The 21,431-nt window shown below is 41.9% G+C and overlaps 1 protein-coding gene across 1 annotated transcript in view; it reads right to left on the reverse strand.

The window, feature by feature from the left end:
• Nucleotides 1-928: 928 nt before the first annotated feature.
• The window catches only part of edc4 (enhancer of mRNA decapping 4), a 28,309-nt gene continuing 7,806 nt past the window's right edge, over nucleotides 929-21,431 (reverse strand). The window contains exons 14-30 of the mRNA XM_030731424.1: nucleotides 21,027-21,118; nucleotides 20,631-20,815; nucleotides 18,319-18,398; nucleotides 17,916-18,045; nucleotides 17,528-17,823; nucleotides 17,179-17,409; nucleotides 16,841-16,942; nucleotides 16,516-16,659; nucleotides 15,478-15,514; nucleotides 15,047-15,194; nucleotides 14,803-14,958; nucleotides 13,483-13,598; nucleotides 13,193-13,358; nucleotides 8,584-8,770; nucleotides 7,660-7,879; nucleotides 6,770-6,933; nucleotides 929-3,270 (exon numbers count right to left, since the gene is read on the reverse strand). Coding sequence (XP_030587284.1) covers nucleotides 3,087-3,270; nucleotides 6,770-6,933; nucleotides 7,660-7,879; nucleotides 8,584-8,770; nucleotides 13,193-13,358; nucleotides 13,483-13,598; nucleotides 14,803-14,958; nucleotides 15,047-15,194; nucleotides 15,478-15,514; nucleotides 16,516-16,659; nucleotides 16,841-16,942; nucleotides 17,179-17,409; nucleotides 17,528-17,823; nucleotides 17,916-18,045; nucleotides 18,319-18,398; nucleotides 20,631-20,815; nucleotides 21,027-21,118 — 2,638 coding nt within the window. The 3' untranslated portion in view covers nucleotides 929-3,086. The remainder of the gene's footprint in view (nucleotides 3,271-6,769; nucleotides 6,934-7,659; nucleotides 7,880-8,583; nucleotides 8,771-13,192; nucleotides 13,359-13,482; nucleotides 13,599-14,802; nucleotides 14,959-15,046; nucleotides 15,195-15,477; nucleotides 15,515-16,515; nucleotides 16,660-16,840; nucleotides 16,943-17,178; nucleotides 17,410-17,527; nucleotides 17,824-17,915; nucleotides 18,046-18,318; nucleotides 18,399-20,630; nucleotides 20,816-21,026; nucleotides 21,119-21,431) is intronic.

Genomic DNA, 21,431 nt, shown 5'->3' on the forward strand with positions numbered 1-21,431 from the left:
AGAAAAGAAGAGTCCAGGTGTCGCGTCCCCCGCTGCTGGTCAAAGTGTTCTCCTCCTGTCCTTGTTGCAGCTCTGTACTCCAGCGAGCAGCCACGGCGCGCTCATCCGCTGCGCTGAAGGGGAGGGCGCGTCCGCGTAAAAGAGGGGGAGGAGGAGGAGGAAGGTCTACAGCAGAGTCCCTGATGAGGTGCAAGCACGCCCTGTATTATCATCAGCGCAATGCACTTAAAATGATCAACGAATAAGCTACCAGCTTCCTCCTATATACAGTTTAGTCCAGCGGTTTCCACTATGGGGAGAGGGGGGTTGTCCAAGAAGGTCAGAAGACAAATATATGAGAGAAGCCAGGATTGCACACAGGAGGAAAGAAGGAAAACAAGTTTCGCTTCCTATTTTAGTGGTTTTGTTTAGACAGTTTTTGTGCGTAAAAGTTCAAAAGTTCTTTTGAGTTTAAAAGGAGAAAAAAGTGTTAGAAATATTTTCAGCAAATTCATGTTATTATTACACAGTTGTAACTGTGAGATGATTAATGGCTTCTAACTCTTTACTTTGTAAAGTAATGCACAACTGTATCCTCACGAGGCTCAAGAATTTCACAGAAAGGGGAAAATGTTTCTTTAGTGGTCCAGTTACAAATCATGGAAATCAGTCAAACGTGTTTTTGTGCAGAATTTCATTGACGTAGTGATGTGCCATTGTCACCTGTACAAGACAATAATAATAAACTAATGTAACCCTGTCGTCTACTTTTTCTACCTTTGGAAAACTGATATCTGAAAATGTGTTCAGTAAATGTATTATTAATCATAATTTGTCACATCAGAGTGAAATCTTCATTTAAAATGTCTCAAACATTTGTTAGAGCTCCATCGCTGCATCCGCTGTACAAGTAGCTCCGCCTCCCCACAGACACACACACACACATTAATTTCAACAAGTTTTTTTTTTTTATTCCAAAATGTTTGGGGTAAAACAAAGTGTAAAAGGTACAACATAATTATCCAAGCAGAGGGAAATGAACACAGTGGAAAGAGGAAAAAAAAAACCGCACTAACTTCAGTTCTGTTTCTCACACAGAGCTCCCAGTGAAGCGGCAGCCGACCCCAAGTCTGCAGCCCAAAGCTCAGACTGCCAGTAGTCAAAATGCTCTTCTTCAAACACTGAAATTAGAGTTCAAATATCCGTCCCGACCGCCTTCCTCTGGTCAAACGTTTGCAAACAAAACAGCTTCTTCTCCGCCGTGCAGCCTGAGCCTTCCCGCATATTTTAACGACATCAACGCTTGAAAAAAGTTACACGGATGAGCTGCGTGTGCGTGTGGCCTTAATATTACAAGTTGTCCAAAAACAGGTCAAATACAGTAAGGCACTTTGCTAGACAAACCCAACAGATTCTAAACAAACACGTCAAATTAACTGAACTTTTATTGTACAATCAGCGAATCAGCGCGGCCACCCTGGAAACGATGAGGTCTGCGAACACAAGCATCACACACTCTGAACTCAGCGTAAAGGTGAGCCAGCGGCGTGTTTACAATCTAAAGGCAGGCCTTTTATTGATACTATGAGAACAGGAATGATTTCTGAATTCAAAACCTAAACTTCAAGCAGGATGAATGTCTAAGTGCTGCCTCCTAGAGCCTAAGAGAGGTCACTGCACACTGAGTTTACAAACATTATTGGCAATCGCCAGGTAAAACAACAGGATCAGTAACAGTTACATGTACGAACTTTCTTTTTCTTTTTTTTTTAATTATTAAGCTACTTTGACAACTCTTAACGCAAGTATACATGGCTTACAAATACTAAATGTTTATATATAAAGGGAAGGGAAAAACATGGGGAGATGTGTGAGGGCAGAGCTGCACACATGGACGGCTGCTGGCTTCAATATTGAGCTCCAAACATTTCAGGATTTCAAAGGGGAATTCTTTCAGCCTGGAAGACCTCTGCAAATATTTCTTACACCCAACTTATCCTTCAGGAAACCCTCTTTAAAGTGATTTCTGAACCCAAAACAAATGAAGGAGTCATGAACAAACTGCATTTTTGTCTAGCAGAAAAGTTTATAGTGTCAATTATCGTCAAAGATCTGGCCTGCGAGGGGCCAAACGAGTAGGAGACCTATTTCTTAATAGGTCTCCAACCTATTAAGAAATAACTCAAAGGAAAAATGCTACCAACAGAAAATGGCTTTGGGTGGTACATAGTTTTTGGTTGCCAGGATTAGCTTAAAAAAAACAAACACCTGAACTGAGGGGAGCATAAGATCCCACGACAACCAAATTCCAGGCTTTAGCAAAAAGATGCTGGTCTGTGCTGATCAAAGTAACAATGTGTACAAGCCTGCTGTTTGCTCTTAAGGCCAAAATACAAGGCGACATTTTGAGGCAAAACATGTTTTCTTTCTGTTGCTCTGTGGTAGCACCCCCACCCCCGGACCACGGTTGATCTCAAAACATGCCGAACAGACAGCTCGGAAAACCAGAGCACAACAAAAGGAGCAGCCACGCCGGGCCTCACACGGACCGCTCGGCTGGACATTCTTCGAGTTTTACGCGCGTCCTGGATGATGTAAAATAAAAGGGTGTCATGGTTGGGGTTGTTTTTTTTGTTTGTTTTCCTGTTGTTGTCGTTAAGGTGACACAAAGAATCTCCACGGTCTCTCGCTGTCGTGTCTGAGACACTCTTCTGCTTCTTGATGGGAGAGGCAGCCAGAAGGTCTCTTGGGTCAATAAAGCCGCTCTAAAAAAAAGGCCTGGATGTATCTGCAGTGAACTCAAGAGTCTCTTAACAGAAATTAACAGTAAGCTTTTGCCCCAGACATTATTGTCTTCAAGGAAAAACAAAACAAAAAAAAAAAAAACTGAGGAACAAAAAAGTCTATTTCTTGACTTGACACTTCACTGGTGCAGGAAAGGAGGAAGGAGGAGAAATGCAACAAGGAGCGCGAGATCATGATCAGGCTCCAGGAAACCGGAGAAGCTGTCCTTGATGCTTTCTCCTCTAAAACATTAGCGGGGAAAACAACAGTGGATATATGATCGCCATCAAGAGGAAAAATACTCTTCAGCAGCAGCTGTTAAACTAGTGGTTGACGAGTCCCTGCAGCATCATCACCAGGCGCCGCGCCCTCTTGCTGAGCGGACTGTGGGAGTCCTGCTGCAGGAAGGCGAAGAGCTTCGGTCTGATTTGGGCCAGCACGGATGACATGTGGTCTCTGGTCAGGGGATCGCTGTGGTCCAGATTCATTACTGCATCCTCCAGGTAGCTGAAAAGGAAGGAAAAGAGAGAGGTCAGATAAGCAGGAACACGTGCTCAAAAGTTCATCCTCTAACTGTGAGGCAGCAGCAGGCTGGAGGAAAAGAAAGACCACCAAAGACGCTTGGTGGAGAAAATAAAAACGGTTTGCATATACAACCTGAAACTATATTCCATCAGCCTTAATTTATTAGCATATAAAAGCACTACAAGGACAGCTTGCACATATTTTGGATTTTGACTCTTTAGAGGGAGAGAGAGTGAGGCCAGTTAAATTTCACAGTTTGAATGTCAAGCCTGTGAACATTGTGGTTTCACTCAAACAGCCAAGCAGAAATGGCGTTGGTCTCCCCTGCCTCCTGTCCTCTCACTCAGGCTGTACTACCCTTAACTCCTGAATTAATTGTAAGAGTCAGACATCTGGTGGCGAGAGCGTCCAGCTGTACAGTGGAAATGACCGTTCATCACCGTGTCCGGAGCGCTGCCTGATCTCAGCCTAACATTAGAGCTGTTCCCTAGCCGCCAGCTGGTCTCCTGCCAGGTCTCCACAATACACACACACACACACACACACATACACACACACACACACACACACACACACACACACACACACACACACAGCAGGTCTATCAAAGCCCCCATAGTATTGCCAGCGCACTCTTTAAAGGGGCTTTTAATGTCACTGCACATAGCGGCACAGATACTGAACGTCTCTCTGAAAGTTAATGTCTTGCAGAAGATAATCTGCCTGCAACTACATTTTGTCAAACACTTCAAAAACACATATTTAATTGCTTTTCATGCTGCCTCAATTGTTCTCACATCCATTTGCGCAACGATGTGTTTTTCCCAACCGGGTAATGACGCAGTTAAGAGAACAGATTTGGTGGATAATGACACCTTCTGTAGTCCCAACAATCCTCGCTGTGCTTTTGGGAATCTTTTGAAATACTTATAATCAGAAGTACTGAAAGCAAAGCCTATAGACAGCCCTGTGGTATCGTTACCCTGATGTGATCTAGGATTTACCACTTACATACTGTGTCCTTAACAGTCTGATTTTTTTTTGCTCATGACAGAAAGTTTTCCTTCATAATTAAAATTAGCCATTAGCTAATTAGGTAAGAAACAACAGTGTTAACTGTTTGTAATTTAGCTTTTTTTTTTTAATAAACCATCTGAGCCATAACTATCAGCCCTAATAAGGCATCTTTAAGTGTCCTCCTTTCTGCAGATGGCCCACAAAGGTCCATATTAGCAGCTGCAGTGTAAACTCAGAGACAGACAGATGATGTGGACACAGAGTGATGCTGTAAAGGGACTCCGAGACAAAGAGGTTTTCTGGGGGAGATGAGTATGAGAGGACAGAACAGAATGAAAGGGGCACAAAGAGAGTGCTTTCTGGTGTAGGGCTGTCCATGAATATTATAAATGATATACTCAGATTGGGGGGGGGGGGGGGGGGGGGGACAAAAATCAGCTATCTGACTATCTGGGGGGGGGTATATGTCTTGCTCTGAGCAGCACAGAATCCAAAGCTGAGTTTCTACCAAAAACAGTTGCCGGGGGCATTAATGGAGGATAATCCACCTGCAACACGTTATACTGTGTGGCACAGCAGGAAAAGCCTTGTGGCCAAGGGGCATCTCTCAGTGCCTCAGACAAGATATAATGCTGCCGGTACGAGGAGAGGTGAACGATTTAACCTACCAAATTTACAGAACATAGGCAGACAGCTATCAGCTGAATAAGTGACGGTAAATTGTGTAAAGTTTGTTTATTTTAATGCAGAAGTTTGTTTATTGTAAAAATGTCTAGAGGTTAGCTCGTTACATACCTAAAAAGTTGCAGTTTATCTTTAAAACATCATCATCATCCACCGCACAGCCTGCAGGCTCCTGACAGGTTGATTATTTCTGCTTCATGATGACGTGTTATTCACAGCAGCGCTCGCTCAGGGTGCTGAATCTCCATTCTATACAAATTAACTAATTAAATTTGTAATGTGTCAATATCTAGACCTTTGAAAGGACAAGCTTATGTTGAAACTTATTTACCTATGCAAGCAGCAAGCATGAGACTTTTGGTCATATCTGATAGTCCTATTCTGACACAGAGACACAAGAACAAATGAGACAGAAGTGCAAAAGTGAAGTACAGGGGGAGAAAAAAAAAAAACAGGTACAAGGACGCAGGAAGAGCAGAACAACAGAGCATCCAAAAACTGCGATGCTATTCGCGGGATGGTCGGAGCTCCCATGATGGCCATGCTGCGGGGCTACAGATGGAGCAGGGTGATGGGGTCAGCACTTTAGCACCGTTTAGCACGCAGGAGACGGGGAGTAATGAACATACAAAACAGATTAGATGGGCAGCTAAAGTTTAGGCAAAGACTGGCTTTATTACTGACTGAGGGGGAGCATAAGAGCCAGCTCGAGTGGGAGAGGAGACATCTCATGCAATTCAAAACTTATAATTAAGACATTATGGGAAGACATAAACTTGCACAGTTCACAGGTTTTTGATTAAAATCAATGACATTTTTCAAAATTACAAGTTATGCCTGCTGCATCACAGGACAGGTTTTACATCAAACTACAATGGTGTGAGACGATAATGAAATTATGATATGAATCTGGAGCTTGTACAGGTAAGAGCGCTCAAACTCTGCATCATCTTTAATTGGAAACAGTCGTGAATTTTTAGCATACAAAACATCACGCACTGATTTTTTTCCCCCCTCATCTGCAAACAAATTTCAAAGGTTTTCTGAAGTACAGATGTTGAAAAAACACAAGAATAGTAAAACTATATTTAAAATGCACATAATGGTGCAAAATCCCTGAGGATTTATGAATCATATTTAGCAGTCCTTATGCTCGGAAAGAGTGGGCTCGAGAACAAGGCTCAGTGAGCCTGACTGTGCTGTTAGCAAAGAGCACAAGGTTACCCCGTGAGAGTTTTTGTGGAGCAGCTTCACATTAAAAGCGTAAATAGAATGTGAATAAAACAGAACTTAAAAATGACACAAGATGCCAGATTTGACACTTTAACCTTTCCGATCAGGGCTGAGGTCACTGACGAGGGATAGGCGCTGTATCGACACGTCATTAGACCAGAAATTCAACAAGTGGTTGAGACTTACATTTTTCCTGTACTTCAATTTTTTTACAACCAGAGGCCAAACACTTCCTTATTCATCTTAGGTCACCGTTAATTATAAATAACGATCTATGATTTTAGAAAAATGTGGCATTAAAATCAGTTGCTGAGAAGACTAAAATCTGTTTTTTTCCTCCTGTTTAGCTCCAACACCGTGAACATGAAAGTTCATCTCTCACTGAACAACTACACCGTACAGCCCAACTGGGTCTACTATGTTCTGACTTTCATGTTTTTTTGGGTTTTTGGTTTTTTTTTTACTCCTGGGAAAAAAACAGTAAAGAAAAGAAAACTATTGTTAATCTGTAACTAGCTACCAAAAATGACAACTATTGTTTGCTCACCTGATTTTGAGCTCAGAGCGAGTTGTGAGGTTGGAAGAAAGCTGCTGGATAAGTGACAGCAGCACGGGCTGGCTTAGAGGGCAGGGGTGCTGGCCAAACACCTGCTGAGAGTCGATGGTCTCGCACACATACAAGACCAAGTTTAGATCGGTCGCTGATAGAGCCTGTAGAGAAAGTCAGACAGAAGGTGGGTTTACTGATGTAACCACTTCCATAAGTCTTTGCACATCTGAATTTAAATATTTCTTTCCATGCAACAGACCTCTCAAGGAAAGGTGTGCTCCATTAACGAGCAAGAACAAGTTATGCCCAAAGTCAGTTTTAGGGATGCACCAATCCGATCATGCACCACAGCAGTGCGCTGGACAGCATACCGGCACAGTGTGCAGGTATGTTGCACCAGCTACACCGAGCATGATGACATAACTGAAAAGCCCAAACAAAGCTTTCCGTGCTTAAACTGTACATTTATTCAGACCACAAAAACCACTGTGTTTATAACACAAAAAAATGTTAAACATAGAGGGAAATTAGGCGTTTTAATAAACATGTACACTTAGACAGGTAATTTTTAAGCTTAAAAGTAAAGGGAAAAGGTATTTTACCACAATTCATAGCATTTTCACATACAAAGTCACTCAGGACCAAACACAAGCATAATGAATGCCTGCAGCACAACTAATGCACTGGTGGAGTTTGCAAGTGGGACTGCGAAGTAGTTGCAGGATAATGGGTTTCTCGGCCCTGGTGGACATATGCATATGAGAGCTGCAGTGAGTTGTATGAAGTTGCCTGCATTAATTAGTAGTTGGAAAACAAGAGTTCAGCTGCAGATGAAACTGCAGTGAGTTGTTTAAGTCTGGGTGTGTGTGTGTGTGTGTGTGTGTTACCTGCTGAAAAGCCTGATTGAGCTGGCCTTGCTGGAGGAGCTGCAGGATGTTGGCCTGCTGTGTCTGGTAGTCTAAATGTGCTGTGGGGACCGGTGTGCCGGCCGCCGACCTCATCGCCTGCATGATGCTGGAGGTGACCACTGCCTGCTGCTCCTTCATCGCTAGGCTCACCTCACCTTTGACAATCCGCTGCACATGGCTAAGAATAGACTCCTGCAAACTGGTGGAGGGAAAAGAAAGAAAAGTCATCCTCCAGACTGCTGTATTTTTAACCAATATGTTGCAATAAGTCTGTATTTGTGCTTTGGGAAAATTAAGGAAGAGTTTTACATGTTGTTCTTAACCTACAAGGTATTATCTTAAAAACTGGCTCAGCACACTTTGGCATTTCCTTTTCAAGATCTCAGAGTTTTAGTTGGCCAACTACTTTCTCTCTGCTCCACCCCTGACAATCTATAAACTCCAGAGGCCTTGAAATTAATTGCAGAGGGAACAAGAGACCTGATCGAATTGATGTTCTTACATTAGCCCCAGGATTAAGCTTTGCTTGTTTTAACTCTCCAATCTATTATACACCTGCTCAATATGCAGTAAGTAAGGCCGTACTGCGCACAAAGATATTTGCTAGTATGCGCGGCGGAAGTTCAAAATGTCCACTTGGAATGCAAGTCAATGCTGTCCGATCAATAAACGTGAGTTACATCAGTCAACAACAGGCTTGTTTTAAAAAAGACCATCAGTGTTTTAATGCTGCAAGTGAAATAAAAGAAATAACAAGGAGTGAATAATCAAGTGTTAAGTGACAGACTAGAAAAGTAGAAGGTAAATGGAGAAAAATAAAGATTCATTTCCATTAAATGTGGGGGAAAAGTTTTTCAGGTTTCCAATCACGTATAGAAAACGAGGAACAGCTCATATACATACTTTCCCACCATCATCTGGATCTGATGCTGGACTTCGGCCCGGACGTTAGCTGTGATGTTGTTGGCCAGCTGATCAGTGGAGCTCTGGAAGTTGTCGATCATCTGCTGGAGCTGGCCGATCATGGGGTCTCGCGTTTCCTGGTCTCTCTGCTTTCTGTTCTTCATATGAGTCTCAAGCTGCTGGATGTCTACAAAGACGAAAGCCAAGAGAAAAATCTTCCATCACACGTGCAAACACGTCATAAATACTAGTGAGTAATGTTTCTCCCAATAAAATCAAATGGCTCGCTGTAACATGAAAGGGCTCTCTGCTCGCTTCTACTGGCTCATCTCATTTGGAGCTGGTTTGTAGAGATGCATGTGTGCTGATGCCTGAACCTACCTGTCACTGCTAGCATGACTAATCTGGGGGAAGTACAGCATTATGTATCAATAATTGAGGAAATTAATTGACAGTAAAGTCCAGAATTTTCCTTTTTTTACCGAGTCCAAACAGCCACTGGTGAGCTTTTACATCACATGAGAGTTTCTATTATCAGCATGAACAGAGGGAAAAAAAATAAATAGAATGGCCGGAAAGTGAAGTAGTTACCTGGGGACTTGAGAGGTTACTTAACAGGTAGTCCCCAGAACTATGTGGCCCAAAAGCAGGTAATATTTACATAGCAAACCCTGTGTACAGCAGAGGATTAATTTTAAACTAGAAAAAGCATTTCCTGAAGAAAATGCACTGTGAATGCTGCATGCTGAAAGATTGCAGCTGAAATGCCAAGAATGGCTTCAAAAAGCTGAAACTTTATTTGCTGAATGAGCTTCAATGAAGTGCTGAATTGCTGAACTGCTGAATACCTGAACTGCTGAATTGCTGAACTGCTGAATTGCTGAACTGCTAAATACCTGAACTGCTGAACTGTTGAATACCTGAACTGCTGAATACCTGAACTGCTGAAAAGCTGAATACCTGAACTACTGAACTGTTGAATACCTGAACTGCTGAACTGCTGAATTGCTGAACTGCTGAATACCTGAACTGCTGAATTGCTGAACTGCTGAACAGGTGTTGAACTGCTGAACAGGTGTTGAACTGCTGAACAGGTGTTGAACTGCTGAACAGGTGTTAAACAGCTGAACAGGTGTTAAACAGCTGAACAGGTGTTAAACAGTTTAACAGTTGTTAAACAGCTTAACAGCTGTTAAACGTAATGGCATAAAGTAATAGCATAAATCTCCAGAAGAAGCTGAGCATTTTGATACCTGAACGGTTTCTGTAGCATAAACGGTGCTGAAGTTATTAGAGCAGAACCCACAGCTCAGCTTTGAAGGACTTGCATGCTGAAGATAATTCCACCAATCAGGTTAAAGTATTATCAGCCAATCAGGTTGGCTGGCTTCATATTACTGCACTGCTCACATTTTCCTACCAAAAGTGACAGGCAGAGAGCAGGAACTGCTAAAGAACTACCCCCCGAACAAATGCTTCTCACACAAAAACGGGAGGTCCCAGTCACAAAATATTTACATTGTGAGTACAAGGAGAAATGATAAATGCCTAGAGACATTTAAACTGCAGCTGAACAAAAACCATCAAAGATAATGAAAGGGCACCACCATGACTCAAGTGGTTATGGCAGTAGATGATGATGGTCCATTTTTCATGTTTAAGGTGTTCCCACTTTGTCTAAATTAAATGCAGCTTTTCTCTGTAACTAGTAGGTGATCACATGAATTGTCACAAGCTACAAGGTCTTTAATTGTAGTTCATGAATTTGACAAGTATTGAATGCCAAGAATCAGCCTCAAGAAATTTAAACTGGAGTTGAAGAAAAACCGTAAAACATATTGAGAAGTTAAATCCAAGTTTAGTACTGTAGTTTAATGTCTTGCAACTGAAGGCTTTCAGCTGAAATGCTGTCATTCCTGAAATATTTGGGAATTTTGTTGAAAATGTTAAAATACAATTAATGATTCTCCTAAACATGGAGGAGAATGAAAGTGCAGAAAATTGTGGACAGAATGAATCTGCTGTTGTGGCAGCCAATGGGAGGAGCCACAGAAGCAGGGACTTATGGGAGTGTTCATGCTGATGTTTGGTAGTTTTAGTTATTGGTCTTTATCAGTTATTCAGTGAAGTTTTGTTGGTTTCACTGTGATTGGTGGTTTGTGATGTCAATGTGATGTCAATATGTTGTTATTCAGTGTGGCTGATAATGGGCCACCATGACTGAAGTGGCTATGGCAGCTGATGACCTCTGCCCATTTTTCCTGTTCATACCGTTCTGACATTGTGTCATTAAAGCTGCTGCTTCTCTGGTTAACCACTAGAGTGAATGCAGTCACGGTAAATTAAAGCTACAAGATTTTTTTTTTTTTTTTTTTTGTGTGTTCAGCTGAAATTTGCTAAAGTGTTAATATAAAAGGTTTTAAAGGGTCAAAAAAAGCTTGAAGAAATAAACAGATACTAAAATTTTGTCCTAAACATGAAGGAGAAAAAAGGTGCAGAAAACTGTGGAAAAAATGAGTTTAATATCATTGAATATGAAAAGATTTAAAGTTCAAAACCCAATGGAAAATCTTTTAAGTTTAGGGTAAAGTGGGACTTGAACCTGCTCTCTCTCTGCTTCTTCTGCATTCATGGTCCAGTGTTTCTACCACTGAGCCAACAGGAGTCTCTCACAAGCAGTGAGGTTTTCATGCATACATATTGGAGAGCTCTCCCAAGCTGAATGCTTGTAAATGCGCCAATTGAAAACACCTGCCAGGTGCACTGCCTACCTGCTGAGGTGCATGGACTGTTTATGCTGATGTTTGGGAATTTTAGTTATTGGTCCTCATCAGTTATTCAGTGATGTCTTGTTGGTTTCAGTGTGATTGTTGGTTTGTGATGTCAATGTGTGGTTATTGAGGGTGGCTGATAATAGGCCACCATGACTGAAGTGGCTATGGTAGCTGATGACCTCTGGCCATTTTTCCTGACCATGCTGTTCTGACTTTGTGTTATTAAAACTGCTGCTTCTCTGGTTAACCACTAGGGTGAGTGCAGTCACAGCAAATTAAAGCAACAACTTTTTTTTTTTTTTTGTTCACCTGAAACTTGCTAAAGTGTTTCTACCACTGAGCCAACAGGAGTCTCATACAAGCAGTGAGGCTTGCATGCATACATATTGGAGAGCTCTCCCAAGCTGAATGCTTGCAAATGCGCCAATTGAAACCACCTGCGAGGTGCACTGCTTACCTGCTGAGGTGCGTGCACTGTGGCCAAATTTGACTTGGCGCAACTGTCAAATAAGTGCTTCTAAATCAAAAACCGTAGCTCCTATCAAAATCATTTTTGAACTGTGAGCGCCACAAGGACCTGCTCTAAACAGTGGTGTCATTTTTATTTTCCTGGGCTCAAAAGTGTGGTTATGGGAGCAGTTTAAAAAAGGTGCTCATTTCTGCTTTGGAGAAAATCACCTCTCAGAAATTACTACGGAGGTTAATGAAGGAGTTGGAAGGTACTCTCTCTGCTTGAATGCTTACAGTTTAAAAAGTGTACATTTGACAGGGTTTAAAGACACATTTTTTGAAAGTAGAGAAGCAGCTCTACATTTTGAGCAAAAAATCATGGCTGTAGAGTGAAGAGTGTGGACACAGCGGCAGTTTAGAAATAAATTTTCCATCTGAAAGTTTTGAAGTCTCCCACTCTACTAATCAGGCTCCCACTCTAGCAAACGCAATACACAACCATTATAAACTCTGAAACGCCTGAAAAACCTCCTTAAACTTAAATGCGCACTGTGCTTAAACCGTAAAAGATTTTAAAACACAAAGTAATAGCTGAATAGCTGAAAGGCTTGGCTTCATTTTAAAGCTTAAATGGTTTCTCTAGCTTAAGGTATTCTGAAGTTATTAGCTTTTAAATCCTGAAAGGATTTTTAAAGGATTTGAAACTTCCCCATTCATTTTCAATGGGGCTAAAAATTCAGAAAAATATTAATATAAAATCAATGCTTAAAGATTTGAACCAGAAAAGTAATAGCCCACTTCTCCTGAAGAAGCTGAACGTTTTGATACCTTAATTGTTTTTGTAGCTTAAGCGGTTTTTGAGTTTTTAGCGGTCAAAAAACGTACGGAAGAACATATAAATAAAGAATACAAGAACAATACTGTGAATGCTTGCAGCATTCACAGTAATTAGAAGAGCAGTACTGTGGCCTCTCTGTGCACATTATAAATTTAAAAAAGATCAGGTTGCAGCTTCCAAGGGTGGGCGTGAGCACAATCTCAGAATAAGCAGACTCTTTATCAGCACATCAGCGCACTGGCTCAGTCTGAAAAGGCACCATTACAAAAGTTGTCCCTGAAATCTTTCAGAGAGACTGTTACTTAATTAGACTTCTACATACAGCTCCATATTTCAGGGCTAGACACTGGGCTAGACTCAAGTATCTAAATAAGAACATCAGCCATTATAAGCCATCAAGAAATCTTTAAGAGAGTCCTGAAACTTTTAAAGCTTCTATACACCTAATGAATAAGTGTTGAGTGCACCTAGACAACTTGTCCTGCAGTGGGTCGTAGCTTGATAATGGTGTTTTATACAAGCTTATCACTGTCCTTCATTTCCTTACATTCTTGCGTGCCTTGTTTGAAGCTGTCATTGATTTGCTGAAACATGGACTGGCAGCCTCTCTCAAAAACAGGAAGCACGATGCTCTGGAAGGCGTCTTTATAGGCTGCTTGGATGGGCCCCTGCATTGCCTCAGCTGCTGCTCGACCAATCGCATCTGTTGTGTTCTGGGGAACAAGAAGCAGGGAAGGTAGATTTATGTAGGAAATATACAAGAATCCCAAAAGACCCATCCTGCACAGCAGTGAGGAAAAAAATGCAGACAGGTGTTAAAGTAAGGCAGCCACCTACCTTGGATTTGACCACTTTGCCAACATTGTCCTTCAGGGCGACCTCCACTGCGGTCAGTTTAGCAGCGATTGTGTTGTTCAGCTGACCTGTCACCGGCTCCAAAGTCTTAGAGATTGCTAGAGAGGGAAAAGACAGATTAGCAGGAACTCCTCTATAATTAGGCATGCGATCAAGGCTGGAGGAAAAGAAAGACAGGAACATCTCATCCTCGAATACGAGGGCAGGAGAGGCGAGGCAAGAACACATCTCTCAAGAGACTGCTTCATTTTAGTGTCTCAGTCCAACACACCTCAGCTGCCTTTGCTATATTTAACGTTACTTACGCCTTGGATGATCTCAAGCATTAAATAACACAGTAATTTATTGATGTATAACCTGGTGTGCACTTTGAGTTTGCCCCCCCCCCAGAACTGGGGGAAAAAAAAAAAAAACAAGATGCTGCTTAACAGTTACTGTTGCCATTTTAATAGCTAGATTTATACTTATCAGTAATCTGTAGTATTAAATTGACAAAATATTAAGTAATTAGAAAAGGAAAATAACAGTTATTCTGTTCATAACTATGCTCTTTGGTAACAAATGCAAATAGATCAAACCAAAATAAAAGTGCAAGTAAATATGCTTCACATTGCTCAAGTTTACCGGACAAGTAAGCTGAACCACAACATCTGTACAGGCTCGATTATATACTACAGAAAAAAAAGAGCCAACAAATTACCTTCAATATAGCTACAACAAACATTTGCATATGGATGCTGGAAAGACTTGAGAAGAGACCCCAGAGAGTGGGAGAGGGGGCTGACCAAGTGTGCAGTTTATGCAGACGGAACACATTTTAGACTTGTACATAAAGATCTTCCTCCTCCACAACTTAGAAACAGCAAAACAGCTCAATACCCCCATCATCTGGAAAGAGAAGTGTCTGGAGAGTCTATTTAGTCTCAGTCAGAATGTGGTATCTCTTTTCAATGTTGCTAATAGAGACTATTGTAAGTGTGCAAACACATTAAAAAAAAAACAAAGTAAAGGTAAATCTCTGCAAGAGAGCATGCGCCTGCAAACTAAACGGACTGTAACATGAGAAGCATGACTTCTCCACATTAACAAATCATACCACTTCATATAATGTGTTATCCATACCAGTTTTTCCCCTCAATACTACTAGATATCTAAGATATTATTACTCGTATACAAGAATACAAAACCTTTGATGTATTTGTTAATCATTTTATGGGGACCTTTCAAAATTTATTAATCTCAATGCTGCTTGGCAGTGAATGGCACCCATCACGCTCTGAGAGTGCGCTTGTGCTTTCTTACTTTGCGGAACGGTTTTCTTAATTTCCTCCCGAAGCACTTTGTCCATCCTGTTGGTCAGAGCTGAGCTGAGGGCCTGGCTGAGCTGCTGGCTGAGTTGTTCCTGAAGCTGCTGCTGATGATTCTGACTCTCCACCAGAACTCGCTCAAGTCTGCGGTCTGAGGTGGAGACAGGTCAAGGATCACGCATGCATGCATCCTATAGCTACCAAAAATCATGAATGGGTGCAAAACGACTGAAGGATACGTTCTTGTTCCTGGTGATTTGTCAGGACGTGCTCCACCTGAGCCATAATGGAGCTCTGCATGGTTTCAATCTGTCCCCGCAGTTCAGTTAACTCCCTCTGCTGGCTACGCAGCAGCATCAACAACTCGTCCTGTACGTCTGCATTAAACTTTCAAAGATGAGCAGAAACGCTGAATTAACAGAATCCAAGCATGACGAACCAAAGAGCTGCTGAAACATACAACACATTATCGAACGCGGACACAAAAAGGTTTTACACGCTGTCTACGAGACAAATAAAAAAAAAAGAGCAATGATTAGTATGTTAAATAGTATATTTTACAAAACACTGTCAGCAGCAGCCATCCCTTTACAATTAAAAACAAAATGTGGCAGTTACTGCACATAAAAACATGAAACCGCTAACCAAGTATTTTCTTTTAGGAGTTTACCTGACTAGAATCCATTTGCCGGGACTGTGATGATTCACTGTAGAGACAGGAAACAGCGTTTAAACATCTGTAAATAACACGCAAACCAATAAACCAAGTATTCCATATTATTAATACTACACTTAAAGATATCCTGTACTACATTAATGCATATAAACCAATTTGTTTCATTTACTTATGTTTTAAAAATGTGCATTTAAAGTAATATTTGGCTTCAGTGGCTTAAATGTAATAACGCTAAATTAAGTCAATGGAGACACTTAGGAAATGCTCAGTCCTGCTACTTGACGTGGACAGCAGAAAAAAAACATCAGTCGACCAGGAAATTGAGTGTAAGTCATAAATTCTTCTGTCTGTCAACACCATCGGACCTGCAGAGTCAACGAGCCCTGCAGGAAAATGGCAGCAGTGTGGTCTTTGCTACGGTGACCAGGTGCCCTACTTTACGTGCGAGTGCAAAGCTTTTTGATCTCATTCCCACCCCACATGTTGACAGGCTCTGTTTTACGAATTCAACGCGTGAGTCCTTCAAGAAAACATGTGGCTCAAAGAAATGTGCTGATCTATGAAAGCATCTCTACCAAAACCCAAAGATGAATGTAACCAGTTAACAGTTTCTGGTTACATTCATCTTTGGGTTTTGGTAGAGATGCTTTCATCCCTGTTGATCTGTGCTCTGAAGAGTTTTGAAGTTATTTGGAGGTTTTTCTTTTTAGAATTATGCTGTCAAACTGATGATCCTACTAATGCTACAGGCTGACTACAGATGTGTGTGCAAGGTGCTCATAGTGAGACTAATCTCAGTAGTCCTCTGATTAGATGTTGGGATGAGTCATTTCCTATTTCCATATATACCTCCTGAAGGTCGGAGAGACCCAAAATGTTGTAATTTAACAAAAATGTGAGCAATAAGCAAGACGATGTGCAGGAGTTCCATTTAATTTTATAGTTATAAAATGATCCAATCCAAGGATTTCTCTGACTGTCACCATTTTTATTAGTTTCTGACGACCGAAACATTTTCATGCTCAAACAAACCTGTCGTCTTTCTTGATTTTTCTCTTTAGTTTTGGCGAGCCTCGCGGTGAGGTTTTCCAGTCATTCACCGGCAGTCTATGGGAGGATCGAGAACCACAGTTTCCAGAGGATGACGCCAGACTGGCCACTTCATCATCAGGGTCACTGAGTCAAACACAGAAAGGTATACAGTAAGTCAGCTGCTGTCGCCTGTAAAGCAGAGGTTACACCACATGCTGTGCAATCAGCTCAGAAATTAAGCTCAGAAGTTACTCATGATAAAGTCCATTCCAGTGTCCACTTCATTCGCATAAATGAACAGATGGTTACAGTTCATTTGTGTTACCTCTGCTCGGCTCCAGCATCCTGACTGTCATTCTGTGTGAGGTGATACGAGCGTCGATGGTAGGGTGAGCTCAGGTGTCTGTCCTGTGACTCCTCTCTTGAGCTGCAGCAGGCATATAACACAAACATTAAAACAATGTTTCAACACAAACAAACAATACTTCAGTGCTTAAAACAAAAAAAAACTTCACAATGCTGTTTTCATTGCAACACAGACAACAACCGGAACAAAATATATACACACACTCAGCTGAATGTTTCGTACACAGAACACAAAACAGGTTTGTGAAACGCTTCACACTGATTAATGCTCACGTATGTATGTGTGAGATTACTCACCAGTCCACAAGACCGTTGTCCCTGAGACTGTTCCTGGTCTCCCTGGTGATATCTGGGGCGGCTGGCCAAGGTGTGTGGCTGACGCTGCCATCTGAGGACCCTCCTCCTACCCCCGGATTTTCCTGTGATAACGCGTTCTCGAGTAGAGATGGAGTGTGACTGAGTCTGGGCTCTGACTCTGCTACCCCGCCCACAGGCCCTTCTGCACCTCCGAGTTCGAGGGGCAGCAGGCTATGACAGAAAATATAAGAGTCTCAAAGAAAAGACTTATTACAGATAAGTGGATCATAAGATCTGAATGCTACTTTTCACCTACAATTTCTGCACGCTTTTTAGTAAGACCACTTACCTGCTGTTGTTGGCTGAGCGTGGTGAGGTTAGCAGGTGCAGAGCAGAGGCTGCAGAGGCCATGCTGTCTGTCTGGAGGGCAGAAAGAGGTAAGGGATCCAAGCTGGACAACAGTCCGCGCTGAGGCTGCAGGGTTTGCGTGGCAATCTCCGGCATGTCCTGGGACATGGCTGTGGATGCTGAGGAGATGACATCGGGGGAGCGGGCTCTAGTTGGAGAGGTCAAAGGTGGCAGGAGAGGAGGGTCCAGGACCTGAGGGCTGTCGAGTGCCAGAAGACCACCAGGGGATGCCAAAGCCTGGAGGTGGAGAATCAGAGTTTATTATAATAAGCCATGTTATGAAAAGAGGTAGAAGGTTGGTAGAGATAGGACAGTGGGTTATTTCATACCTGCAGATTCTCGAGTCCAGGCAGCAGCACAGTGGAAGCAGTTATTGGGTTGCTGTTGGAGGCAGAAAGTGCCAGACCAGTGCTGCTGTTGTCTGCCCTGTTAGGACTCTGACTTATGTCTTCAATAGCTCTGGAAAACAAGCATACACATTTCCATATGTAACCAAAAACAAACACAAAACAGTGAGTTTGTCTTAAGTTATTAGAGAAAAATGGAGTCTGTAAAGTAAACGTCAGGACAGAGGCCCATGTTAATAATTAATAACTGAAAACAGAGCAAAACAACCCAAAATCATTTCTCTGATTTATTTGAGCACTGAAGAAATAATATAACAAAATATTAAATTTCATATCTTAAAAAACTGAGTTAGAGGTAGGACTCAATGTATTTTTAATTCCTTACCTGTTCGTTGAGTCAGAGTTGCTGCTAATAGCTGTCACAATGGTTAGACTGCTGGCGCTGCTCCCAGGAGAAGCTGGAACCTGAAAACGTGGCAAAAAGATGATCAACATGCAGCAAGTATGAAGGTTTGGATAATCACTGTTCAGTGTTTATAAACTGATTTAGCTGAAGCACAATGCAGATAACATCGCAGTCCTGTTCAATTTGATTACGTTCATCCATCCATTTTTTTTAACTGTTTATCCAATTAGGATTGTGGGAGGTTGGAATCTATCACCTGACGTAAGGCTAAAGACGGTGGAGGAGTGACTCTCGACAGGTTACCAGTCCACTACGGGGCTAACACAGAAAGATGGGACATGCATTCAGGCTAACATCCAAATCTACAGCCAATTTTAAATCATCAATTAACCCAACATGCACATCTTGGGACTATGGAAGGAAACCTGAGCACCCAAAGAAGCAAAGAGCCAGCACAGATAACAGTTTGTCTTTAAATAAGTCATCAGCTCTTTTGTTGGTGCTAGTCCCACATCACTTGTAGAAACGCTGTTTGAATACTAAAATGACTAATATTTCACTTTATTTTACCTCTTGTTATCTCCCCGCCTCGCTTCACACGCGTGTGCAAGTATGACCTGCTTTAAATGTATCAATTTAGTTTGCAGAGAGTGTCTATTAGCAGTATGTGTTGAGTGCTGTTACCATCTCTAAACCAATATGTGGGCGAAGGTGCTATTCGCTGAGCCACAAAACTGGGCGTGTGGTGTTCATTTGCTGAAGCGTTTTCAGTCGTTCTTCAAACTTCTAAAATTTTTCTGATTCATCATAAAATTGCTCATCAGTGTACACAGAATATCCCACAAAGATTCAGCAAATACGAGTTTTCTAGTGTTATGTAAATGTAATATTTCAGTGTTTTTTTTTTATTATTATAAATAGAAACAGATGTACTCTGACCCTACCTTATGAGACTTGAGCTCCACTGCATCAAGCTTCAGTTTTTCTCGAGGTACCTCTTTAAACTGGCTGAAGCCCACTGGTGTCTAAATGGTAAAGGGACTAGTTCTTGTATAGCGCTTTTCTACTCTAGCTGAGCACTCAATACAACACGTTTGCACTTACCCATTCATACAAGCACTTCCTTCTACAGCTCAGTACTTACTATCTAACACTCTCACTCCAACGGTTGCATCAGTATCAGGGTTCAGTGTCTTGCCCAAGGATACTTGCATGCAGACTGGTGCAGCCAGGAATCGAACCACCAACCTTACGATTAGTAGATGACCTGCTCTACCTCCTGAGCCACAGCCACCCCTAACTATATTCACCGGACATAATGAGGAAAGCCACACACACCTGTGACTTTAAAACTCACAGCTGATGTTTGCCTAACTAAGAGCCAAGCTCTGAGGTTGAGTAAATTGTTTGTAGACCTGAGAGACACGACTGTGTCGAGGGAATGGCCCTAGAAAGGACAAGAAAAGAAAAAGAGCACAGTCGCCTCCAGCACATTTGGAACCACCAAACATTTTTCCTAGATCTAGCAGCTAAAACGAGTAAGTTAATGAGATTTGATGTCTGATGAACAATTCTCAAGAGTTTGTGTGGAAGTATGCGGGCACGGACATCACCTTATTAACATCATTCCCTGCAGTCAAACACGGTGGTGGCAGCATCGTGATTAGTGGAAGTTTTCTGGGACTGAGAGACTACACAAATAAAAATATAGACAACAAGCCCAAGAAGATCTGAGGTTGTCACTGCTCCCAAAGGTGCTTTAACCAAGTACAAAGTGAAATGTTTTAATACTTTGCAAATTTAGTATTTAAGCCTTTAATACTGAACATGTCACCAGCGTCAGAACGTACTTTAAAAGTGCCACAGTTCGCCGACTTCCAGCAACAATTACTGTAATATTCCTAGATTGGCTGTGAAGCGCAATTTCTAAGCTTTCAGAACCCGTCTGAATTTTTCCTGATAGGACGAACGATCACGTAATTACGGTAATTCAGAGTTCCTTTGATCAGTCGTCTCAGCGGTGATACGCTCGTGTTGACCACCTGTTCGTGGTAAGTAAAGGCAGGTAACAGGAGCTTCAGCGGTGATCGCCGATGTTAAAGGGTTAAGTGTCAGTTTAGAAATTTACAGAATACTTCAAAAACCCCTTTTTGCTTTGTCTTGTGGAGTATTAGGTGCAGTTCGATGAGATAAAAAGAACAAAATCCATTTTATGATAAGTCTGAAAGACTTGAAAAGGTCTCAAAACTTTCTGACCAACACAGAGTAGCAGCGTGAGGATAAGTACGTACTGAAGTGCTTGGTGTCATGAAGGCATCAGGAGTCATCAGCTTGGGCATCGCTCCGCTGCCGGTGCCCGAGTTTGACAGAAAATCTACAGGAGCGGGAAGTGATGGGATCTTCCTTAGGTCTGTCTGGGAGCCAGTTCCTGAATCCTTGTCAGAGCTTTGGTCTGTGAGATGGTCTGAAAACCCAGCTGGAAAAAAAAATGTAAAAAGTGGCAAAATTTAATGTGGAGTAGAGAAATTTAAAATGTTATACGACACAAAGAGCACTGGCAGGCTACATGAAGTAAAGCAGACTGAAGACTTGAGATGGACAAACTGTGAAGCAATCATTGGAGCTTTGCCCTTTTCAGCATAAAAACTGAAATCTCGTGACTGTCAGTTCATGAAAGTATAACTTACCAAGACCGTCTTGAGAATCTGAATGAGGAAGGAAGGCTGCAGAGCTGGAACCCACATTGGGCTGAAACCAAATCTGGACATCCTGCAAAGTCCTGAAAACACACAACCGCAGAGACATAAAAAAAAAAACAGTAATTACTCATACTGCCATGCTGGCTCTGCCATGTGACAGACTGACAGCAAGCTGCTCTGCCTTGATAATTCACTCGCTGGTCTATAGTGTCTCTACTCCAAGTAGAAAACAACACACTTGTCAGTGTTTCGTCTGGATTGACTGCTTTCAGGGGGTGAATGAGTACAGAGACATGTAGTGTACAACACTGTTTTACCAAAGAACAATTACATGCTATATGTCCTGTCTCTTCTTCTACAGAGCCCTTCCTGTACAGTAGATTTTTCCACAGC

This window comes from Archocentrus centrarchus, chromosome 6 (assembly GCF_007364275.1).
Source record: "Archocentrus centrarchus isolate MPI-CPG fArcCen1 chromosome 6, fArcCen1, whole genome shotgun sequence".
NCBI classification, from domain to species: Eukaryota; Metazoa; Chordata; class Actinopteri; order Cichliformes; family Cichlidae; genus Archocentrus; species Archocentrus centrarchus.